Raw genomic sequence first — 10,938 nt, 5'->3', positions numbered from 1 at the left:
ACTACAATTACACCATATGTAGTTAATCATGAAACACACACCTCCGCCCTTCTGCTTCCCGGAGAGATATTTATTCCTATCTGCGCGATGAACTGAGAATCCCTCTGGCTGGTCCGATTTCGACAGAGTATCCCAAGAGAGACATGTTTCCGTGAAAAAAGTATGTTACAGGCTCTGATGTCTTTTTGGAAAGAAGTCATTCCATGCAGCGATGGTAAAATACATGATAGGTATCGAAAGTGAAAGAAGGATAGACATCGGCTCAGGAGGGACGTGTCACAAATGGCATCATATTCCCTTTATTGTGCACTACTTTTGACCAGGGCCCTAGTGCACTATAAAGGGAATAGGGTGCCATTTGGGAGGAAACCCATGTGTTCCTCCCACAACACAATCCTCCTTCTTAAAGGCAAGAGACTGAAGCATTCAGCTTCACCTGGACATCTGTGAGGCGGAGAAGAGAGCTGAAGTACCTTTCGTGGGATGAACTTCAGTCCTCAAACGTGAGATAGAAAAATGTGTAACAAAATGTGGAAAAAGTCAAGGGGTCTGAATACCTTTCGAAGGCCCTGTATATTATTGTAATTATTATTTGTAGTTATTTTTTTTTTTGTACATGATTTTTTACCTCTTGAAAGTTTAATTTTTTGGTGGGTTGAAGTTTCACTTCTCAAAAGCAGCAAATTGGTAGAACTACCCACCTACAGTATGAATTAATGAAGAATTAATTAAGGAATTAATTGATTTTAATTGACAAATGTAAAATACATATAAAGTTGCCTTAGCCGAGTACAATACATACATTAAAAAATCCTAGAGGATTAAAAACACAATAGTCTACTGACATATTTCCATATTTCCATGTACATTAGAAGTTTACCTCTTTAACCCTTTTTGAATCACAAATAGATTAATTAAATAATACAAAAAAGTTTGATCTGATTGTATTCTTTTTAATCACCTACAGTCTACATGTTATTATTTATCACTTAACGTGTTTATTAATTCATCGAGGACCATAATGCTCAACATTAATATTGTAAGTATTCTACTAGCTTCTGAATACAGTAGCTAATTTCCATCTGTGGTACTACTGCTTTTTACTGTCTTCTCTTCTTTACCAAAATAGCAATAGCTGCTATACCAGATACAGCTCCCCCAACCAACAGAACTGGTCCTGCTACCACGGCCACTGCTGCTCCAGCAGCAACAAGTACTGTAGTCCCAGCTACTACTGCCCCAACAGCTGCTGCTGAAGTTAAACCTATCGCAATATTTTCTCTTTGCTGTCTCCTCCTCTCTTCCTCCCGTCTCCTATTTTCTTCCTCCCGTCCCCTCCTTTCTTGCTCCCGTATCTCCTCCTCCTTTCTCCTCCTCTCTTTCTCCCTCTCCTCTCTCCTCTTATTCTCCTCCTCTCTCAATTTCCTCTGAACCTCCTGGTACATCTCATTGGTGTAGTGCTCTCCTCCATTCATCTCCACCATCTCTTCTATCTTCCTCAGCAGCTGTGTGACCTGAACACGATCATCCCTCTGATCATTATTGAGACAATGGTACCTTCCCCAACAACTTTTGATCAGTTCCCGAACTGAAAAACAAGGTTTCAGACACTCTTCAACTGTTTTCCCCTTCAACTGATCTTTACCAGTGAACAGAATGATGGTGTACTTTAAGGATTCTTCTCCAAAGTTCTCCTGGATCCACTTCACAGTGTTCCTCTCCTCCTCTGTGAACCTCTCCAGTCTGATCACCAGCAGGAAGGCATGAGGTCCTGGGACTGACATTTCTATACACCTGACTATTTCACTTTTCATCTCTTCTTGAGACATGGTTGTGTCAAAGAGTCCTGGGGTGTCGATGACATCAATCCTACTCCCACCCACCACTCCACTCTGTTTCTCACATTTTTCAGTTACAGACACAAGGGAGGCCTCTTCTGTAAAGGCATCTTTCCACAGGATGGTGTTTCCTGTTGAACTCTTCCCTGCTCCAGTCTTACCCACCAGAACTATCCTCAGATCAGACGGCTGCTCTGAATCTGTGGAAATAGAAAATGTAATGCAGTTTCATGATTATCAGTTACTAAAGTCATTCAATTAGATTCACAGTGACATCATTATCAGTTACTAAAGCCATTAAATTAGATTCACAGTGACATCATTATCAGTTACTAAAGTCATTCAATTAGATTCACAGTGACATCGTTATCAGTTACTAAAGTCATTCAATTAGATTCACAGTGACATCATTATCACTTACTAAAGTCATTCAATTAGATTCACAGTGACATCATTATCAGTTACTAAAGTCATTCAATTAGATTCACAGTGACATCATTATCACTTACTAAAGTCATTCAATTAGATTCACAGTGACATCATTATCAGTTACTAAAGTCATTCAATTAGATTCACAGTGACATCATTATCACTTACTAAAGTCATTCAATTAGATTCACAGTGACATCATTATCAGTTACTAAAGTCATTCAATTAGATTCACAGTGACATCATTATCACTTACTAAAGTCATTCAATTAGATTCACAGTGACATCATTATCAGTTACTAAAGTCATTCAATTAGATTCACAGTGACATCATTATCACTTACTAAAGTCATTCAATTAGATTCACAGTGACATCATTATCAGTTACTAAAGTCATTCAATTAGATTCACAGGGACCATATTCAGCTTACAGCAACAGTGAAGCCTAGCTATTGCATCACTAGTTTTATTTGTCCAATACAATTGTTATCTTAGCTGCATGGCTGTCAGTCTCTATGAGAGAGGGTGATGAAACACCTATTGTTGTGGATCTTTCACCTATGTATACTCCATCTACAGAACCTGAAATGAAATGTTTTGTCCTAGTATCTATGCAACATTGATTCAAGGATTACATAGTATACTAATTGTATATCAGGTTCAGATTGACAGCTGTACAGTTTTTCTTAATTAATGGAACTTTTCTAAATGTTTAAGTAAATTACATCATATAATACATATGTTATAAAGCTGTAATTAAGTACTCACTATGATCATCTTCCATGCTTGTATGATGACTGACGTTCATCCCACGAAAGGTACTTCAGCTCTCTTCTCCGCCTCACAGATGTCCAGGAGAAGCTGAATGCTTCAGTCTCTTGCCTTTAAGAAGGAGGATTGTGTTGTGGGAGGAACACGTGGGTTTCTTCCCAAATGGCACCCTATTCCCTTTATAGTGCACTAGGGCCCTGGTCAAAAGTAGTGCACAATAAAGGGAATATAGTGCCATTTGTGACACGTCCCTCCTGAGCCGATGTCTATCCTTCTTTCTCTTTAGATACATATCTTGTCTTTTACCATCGCTGCATGGAATGTATTTTGCTGTTGTTTTGACGCCATCAACATGTCTAAGCATGTTTCCTAACAGGGAAAGAGAAACTGTAGATATAGCATTGCAGTGCATTCGGAAAGTATTCAGACTTTTTTTTCCATATTTTGTTACGTTACAGCCTTACAGCACTCCACCAATCAGACCTTTATGGCCTTGAGATGTTTCTACAACTTGATTGGAGTTCACCTGTTGTAAATTCAATTGATTGGACATGATTTGGAAAGGCACACACAATGTGCAATGGAGCAGAATGTTCTGTTTTCTCTTTTCAAAACCTGTAGGCACCTGCAACTTCCCAAAGGTGAGATAAATTACACATTAAACGAGAATCAATTGCCTCCAACCAAATTAATTAATTTCAATTCTGAATAATTCAGTCCAGGTCATTTATTGAATCTCAATTCGAGTTCAGATTATTTTTGGGGGGTCCTGTGCAGTTGTTAATCAAACAAATACAAGTGTGAACACCAAAAGGTTTTTCAATTTCAAGTTATTTAGAAAAAAGATGGAATCGTGCAACGGTGCCAATATTAATTACTGCAACTGTAACTGCAGTATTACTATGATTTAGTTACAGAAGTAGCAACAATTCCAATAATTCACCATGATGGTCCTGCTAAAGGTTCCACTAGTACATATCTTACTGCAGATGGTGCTATGTAGCTTACTTTAACAAGAGGAATTTAAGAATGAAAGGTTTTTCATATATTTTTACTGAAAGGCTGAAGCATCATGGTCCCAGATCTGTTTGTGCTCTTGCCAACTCTATTGATCACTATCAAGCCATGACAATGAGTGACAAAGAGTTGGAATGATAGCACAAACAGACTGACACTCAGGGTATTAGTTGCTTATGTCTTCTAACCTTCTTCTAATCTAATCTAATTCATCTTGTGAAGATGGCGCCGACGGAGATGGCGGCCTCGTGGCTAGCTCTTAGGAAACTTTGCAGTATTAGTTTTTTATGTGTTCTTTTTTACATTAATAACTAAGGAAATATTTTGTGTCATTATATACAGCCGGGAAGAACTATTGGATATCAGAGCGGCGGTAACTCACCAGAAGAACCAGCATTACGACCAGGAATAAGACTTCCCCAAAGCAAATCCTTTGTTCGCTCTCCCCAGAGCAATTGAACTGATTCCAGAGGCCGACCCAAAACATCGCTGGCGGAGGAGAGGCACTCGAGGCGGCCTGCTGGTTCGACTTAGGAGGCGCTCACACCACCCACCGCTTCCGAGTATATTACTCGCTAATGTTCAGTCTTTGGATAATAAAGTTGATGAGATCAGGGCAAGGACTTCTTTCCAGAGAGACATCAGGGCCTGTAACAAACGTATTCACGGAAACATGGCTCTCTCGGGATACTCTGTCGGAATCGGACCAGCCAGAGGGATTCTCAGTTCATCGCGCAGATAGGAATAAATATCTCTCCGGGAAGCAGAAGGGCGGAGGTGTGTGTTTAATGATTAACGACATATGGTGTAATTGTAGTAACATACAGGAACTCAAGCCCTTTTGTTCACCCGACCTAGAATACCTCACAATCAAAAGCAGACCGTATTATCTCCCAAGATAATTTTCCTCCGTTACGGCCGTTTATATCCCCCCTCAAGCCGATACCACGACGGCCCTCGTTTTGTTGACGTTGAGTGAGAGGTTATTTTCCTGGCACCACACTCCCAGAGCCCTCACCTCCTCCCTGTAGGCGGTCTCGTCATTGTTGGTAATCAAGCCTACTACTGTTGTGTCGTCTGCAAACTTGATGATTGAGTTGGAAGAGTGCTTGGCCATGCAGTCATGGGTGAACAGGGAGTACAGGAGGGGGCTGAGCACGCACCCTTGTGGGTCCCCAGTGTTGAGGATCAGCGAAGTGGAAATGTTGTTTCCTACCTTCACCACCTGGGGCGGCCCGTCAGGAAGTCCAGGACCCAGTTGCACAGGGCGGGGTTCAGACCCAGGGCCTCGAGCTTAATGATGAGCTTGGAGGGTACTATGGTGTTGAATGCTGAGCTATAGTCAATGAACAGCATTCTTACATAGGTATTCCTCTTGTCCAGATGGGATAGGGCAGTGTGCAGTGTGATGGCGATTGCATCGTCTGTGGATCTATTGGGGCGGTAAGCAAATTGGAGTGGGTCTAGGGTGACAGGTAAGGTAGAGGTGATATGATCCTTGACTAGTCTCTCAAAGCACTTCATGATGACAGAGGTGAGTGCTACAGGGCGATAGTCATTTAGCTCAGTTACCTTTGCTTTCTTGGGTACAGGAACAATGGTGGCCATCTTGACGCATTGTGGGAACAGCAGACTGGGAAAGGGAGAGATTGAATATGTCCGTAAACACACCAGCCAGCTGGTCTGCGCATGCTCTGAGGACGCGGCTAGGGAAGCCGTCTGGGCCGGCAGCCTTGCGGGGGTTAACATGCTTAAATGTCTTAATCACGTCTGCCATGGAGAAGGAGAGGCCACAGTCCTTGGTAGTGGGCCTCGTCAGTGGCACTGTGTTATCCTCAAAGCGGGCAAAGAAGGTGTTTAGCTTGTCTGGAAGCGAGACGTCGGTGTCGGCGACGTGGCTGGTTTTCCTTTTGTAGTCTGTGATTGTCTGTAGACCCTGCCACATACGTCTCGTGTCTGAGCCGTTGAATTGCGACTCCACTTTGTCTCTATACTGATGTTTTGCCAGTTTAATTGCCTTGAGGAGTGAGTAGCTACACTGTTTGTATTCTGCCATATTCCCAGTCACCTTGCCATGGTTGAATGCAGTGGTTCGTGCTTTCAGATTAGCGCGAATACTGCCATCTATCCACGGTTTCTGGTTAGGGAAGGTTTTAATAGTCACAGTGGGCACAACATCACCTATACACTTCCTGATAAACTCAGTCACCGTTTCAGTGTATTCATTTAAATTATTTCCAGAAGCTACCCGGAACATATCCCAGTCCGCATGATCAAAACAATCTCGAAGCGTGGATTCCGATTGGTCAGACCAGCGTTGAATAGTCCTTAGCACAGGTACTTCCTGTTTGAGTTTCTGCCTATAGGAAGGGAGAAGCAAAATGGAGTCGTGGTCAGATTTGCCCGAAATCAGATGAAGGAAAGGAGACAGAAAAGGTTAAGAAGCCAAGGCAGACTATTGAGATGCACCCCTACTGGACAAGCATCAGGGTTAATTCATGGGGGTCTTTCCTATATCTAGAAGATATGGACACATATTTAACCACAATCCTACCTGCATACTTCCATTCATTTTTTAATGGTACCAGTTACTTCAGATGAGTCCTGTCACATACCATCGTGCCTGTGAGAATCTCCCCTTTCCATAGTGGGGTCATATTAGTGTGTAGCCCAAACCGTACAGACGCTACAGAAAGAAGTTGGCACATCGGTGGTACTGACTTCAGACCAGTCTCATAACACTGTGGTACTGACTTCAGACCAGTCTCATAACACTGGTACTAACTTCAGACCAGTCTCATAACACTGGTACTGACTTCAGACCAGTCTCATAACACTGTGGTACTAACTTCAGACCAGTCTCATAACACTGGTACTGACTTCAGACCAGTCTCATAACACTGTGGTACTGACTTCAGACCAGTCTCATTACACTGTGGTACTGACTTCAGACCAGTCTCATAACACAGTGGTACTGACTTCAGACCAGTCTCATAACACTGTGGTACTGACTTCAGACCAGTCTCATAACACTGTGGGGGTCGTAGAGCAAAACGAAGAACACCATCGTTTGTGGGCCAAACCGTTCGGACGCTACAGACGTTTTAGTGAGAAGGCCGATTTCCACAATGCTTCATGGTCTGACAAACACTGCTGTATCTCGGCCACCTTCCACCACCGCAGATGTGGAAGGCCGAAATAGAGACAGAACATAATCAACATAGAACAGAATCAACATAGAACAGAATCAACATAGAACAGAATCAACATAGAACTGAATCAACACAGAACAGTATCAACACAGAACAGAATCAACACAGAACAGAATCAACATAGAACAGAATCAACATATAACAGAATCAACATATAACAGAATCAACATAGAACAGAATCAACATATAACAGAATCAACATAGAACAGAATCAACATATAACAGAATCAACATAGAACAGAATCAACATATAACAGAATCAACATATAACAGAATCAACATAGAACAGAATCAACATAGAACAGAATCAACACAGAACAGAATCAACATAGAACACAATAACAGAATAAATATATAACAGAATAAACATAGAAGTGAATAAACAGATTGTGGTAGATTGACAATCAGCCCATGCCAAAAAACACACACAGTATCTTTAGCTTCAACTGATGGATTGTGATGGGGATTTTTTATGATGTTACTTAGATTGGCGCGCCGGTCCTTCGTGGCAAATTTTGTCATCAAAGTCTGGCGTTCTCTGGATTTATGGCGCTTTCAAGACAACTGGGAACTCGAAACAAAAACCAAGGTTGAATCATGATGACGTGGCTCTAGAAAGAGGCCGGATTTACAATTCCGAGTTGGATGACTGTTCAAAATGTATTTCCCAGTCGCAGCTTGTTTATTCCCGACTTCCCAGTTGCATTCTATATATGTTGTTCTTTGTCTTTATGGCATGATGATGAATCAAATCATCATCACCTCAATAATAATAACTTATTTTTCTGATTCAGTCAGGACAGCAAGTGGATGTTTGTTTCTGTGTGGGTCTTGGCATAGCTTGCCCTGGGTGGACCTTGGCTTACTGGTAGGCTATTATAATTCAGGATGTAGGCACGTTATTCCAAGAGAACAGAAAGAAAGTCACTCTGACATAATACTAGGATGTATTTACAGGGAGGAAACATGTTATAAAACATTTCAGAATTTTTTTATAAAAACAGTCAGACCATTTACTTCTCTTTGTTAAGTTCATAAATGTTTTCACTTAACATATGATTCAATAAATAGATCACTGGACAGCCAGAAAAATAATGAAGGGATAGGTTTACAACAATGTTTTTATCAAAGTTCCCACGTATAAGGTAACAAAGTGTGAAAAAGGCCAATCAAACAATCAATAAAACCATCTATCTATCAATCAATCAATCATTCAATCCATGTTCCTGTTGTTTGGTCTTGTTCGGCTGCGTTTACACAGGCAGCCTAATTCTGATCTTTACACAGCCAGCCTAATTCTAATCTTTACACAGGCAGACAAATTCTAATCTTTACACAGGCAGACAAATTTTGATATTTTGCCCAATTATTGACAAGAGATCGGATTGATCAAAAAACCAATTAGTGGCAAAAGATCAGAATGGGGTTGCCTGTGTAAACACAGCCTTAATGAGGTAGATGTGATTGTTACACGGCTACGGAGACCGGTGTTTTAGGTGTGTTATTCCACTGGCTGCTCCCAGCAGCAGTACCAGCGGAGCTAGAGCCAGGGCTACCGTAGTATCAGCAGCTGTTGCTATGATCACCCCTACTACTACACACACAGCTGTTACTGCTAACGAGATGTGGAGATTCCTCTTTTTATCCCCCTTTCCCCTTCTCTCTTCCTCCTTTTCCTTTTCTATCTCCACCTTCACCTCTTCTTTTAATTTTCTCTCCTCCTCCTCCTTCCTGCTCTTCTCCTCCTCCCTCCTCCGCTCCTCCGCCTCTCTGATCTTCCTCTGAGCCTTCTGGTACATCTCGTTGGTGTAGTGCTCTCCTCCGTTCAGCTCCACCATCTCTTTGATCTTGTCCAGCAGCTGTGCGACCTGGGTCGGGTCGTCTTTCGCGTCGTTGTTGAACGAGTGATACCCGCCACCTAAAGTGATGGAGAGTCTCCGTAGCTCTTTGCACATCTTCAGAGAATCTGCCACCTGTTTCCCCTTCAGCTGGTCTTTACAGGTGAACAGCAAGATGGTGTACATGGAGGCGTCCTCGCCAAAGTTCTCCTGGATCCACCTCACGGCGTTCCTCTCCTCCTCTGTGAACCTCACCCCCAGCCTGATCACCAGCAGGAACGCGTGGGGGCCCGGGACGAACATGTTAACGCAATCCTCTATTTTCTCTTTCACTTCTTCGTCCGACCTGGCTGTGTCGAAGAGGCCTGGTGTGTCAACCACATGCACCTTTGTCCCGTTGACCTCTCCACTCTGCCTCTCACACTGTCCGGTCACTGACGCAGGGGAAGAGTCGACATTAAATACATTCTTCCCCAGGATGGTGTTTCCTGTTGCGCTCTTCCCTGCTCCAGTCTTCCCCAGCAACACAATCCTCAGGTCAGTGGTCAAACCTGACCCTGTAAAAACCACACAGATAAAGTCAATGTAGCTCCCAGTGATTATAACAACAACAACAAAACATTAAAAGTAATTCAACTGTCACACTGTGAAATAGAGCTAATGTATGTTATTTATTATTTCAATTCATTCAGTGATTCATTCAATGATTCATTCAAAGATTCATTCAATGATTCATTCAATGATTATTTGAACCATAACCATCCTGCTCAAAGTTACTAGTAAGTTAGTATTATAAGTTGCCCAGCTGTAATGTGTGGTGTGTCATGTTTTGACTCAACCATGAGAGACCATAATGTCACAGTCCAAACAGAGTACATACCATCATGATTTGACTCAACCATGAGAGACCATAACGTCTCAGTCCAAACAGAGTACATACCATCATGATTTGATCCAACCATGAGAGACCATAACGTCTCAGTCCAAACAGAGTACACACCATCATGATTTAATCCAACCATGAGAGACCATAACGTCTCAGTCCAAACAGAGTACATACCATCATGATTTGATCCAACCATGAGAGACCATAACGTCTCAGTCCAAACAGAGTACATACCATCATGATTTGATCCAACCATGAGAGACCATAACGTCTCAGTCCAAACAGAGTACATACCATCATGATTTGATCCAACCATGAGAGACCTTAACATCACAGTCCAAACAGAGTACATACCGTCATAATTTGTTGAACCACACCCATCAGACTCAGGCAGCAGTTTCAGCTCCGTCTCTCTGAGTGGTACAGCTGGTAGGATAACATACAAGTATATTTCAGTTCAATGTAAAACCATTTTGTATTAGCTTAATTTTAACTACAGAATCATTGTGATAGCTACACGTGTTCCAGGTTTACACGTGTTCCAGGTTTAATGAACAGTTCAGTCTGCAACATCCTTCTCAAACAGTAAACGTATATGGTATTTCATTATATAATATAAGATATGAAAACAAATATTTAGTTATACCTTCAGCCATGGTTCTGTCCCTCTTCGCCAATATATTGTTAAATATCACCACAAACAGCTCTTTCAGGTCCCCTGCCTGCGTTGAACCAGCAGTCTGAGTACGGAAGTTCTCTCACAAACAAAGGAAGTTATATCCTGTGCATCTGGCAGAATGAAGGGGTGGTTCTTGCTTCCCTGCATTGTCTACAGTTCTGGAAAACATGGGTAGCGTCCCAAATGTCACTCCATTCCCCATATAGTGCACTACTTTAGAACAGGGCCCTGGTCAAAAGTAGTGCACTATGTAGGAAACAGGCTGCCA

General features: G+C 42.0%; 2 protein-coding genes across 2 annotated transcripts; both read right to left on the bottom strand.

Annotated features, from left to right (window-relative positions):
• Window positions 1–1,100: 1,100 nt before the first annotated feature.
• On the bottom strand, window positions 1,101–3,051 carry LOC311121806 (GTPase IMAP family member 9-like; the record flags this gene model as incomplete). Its single annotated transcript, XM_084196250.1, has 2 exons — window positions 1,101–2,038; window positions 3,036–3,051. 2 exons carry the CDS (start codon window positions 3,049–3,051, stop codon window positions 1,101–1,103), a joined length of 954 nt encoding a protein of 317 aa, XP_084052376.1.
• Window positions 3,052–8,742: 5,691 nt separating this feature from the next.
• LOC311121805 (GTPase IMAP family member 7-like) lies at window positions 8,743–10,721 on the bottom strand (the record flags this gene model as incomplete). Its single annotated transcript, XM_084196249.1, has 3 exons — window positions 10,638–10,721; window positions 10,346–10,417; window positions 8,743–9,662 (listed from the first exon to the last, which is right to left on the bottom strand). The coding sequence occupies exons 1-3, from the start codon at window positions 10,645–10,647 to the stop codon at window positions 8,743–8,745; spliced, it is 1,002 nt and encodes a 333-aa protein (XP_084052375.1). The 5' UTR covers window positions 10,648–10,721.
• Window positions 10,722–10,938: the final 217 nt, after the last annotated feature.

Source organism: Coregonus lavaretus (assembly GCF_964263955.1).
Source record: "Coregonus lavaretus genome assembly, contig: HAP1_SCAFFOLD_171, whole genome shotgun sequence".
Classification (NCBI taxonomy): Eukaryota; Metazoa; Chordata; class Actinopteri; order Salmoniformes; family Salmonidae; genus Coregonus; species Coregonus lavaretus.
Note: the sequence above shows the minus strand (reverse complement) of the source record. Positions and strands in the feature narration are given on the sequence as shown.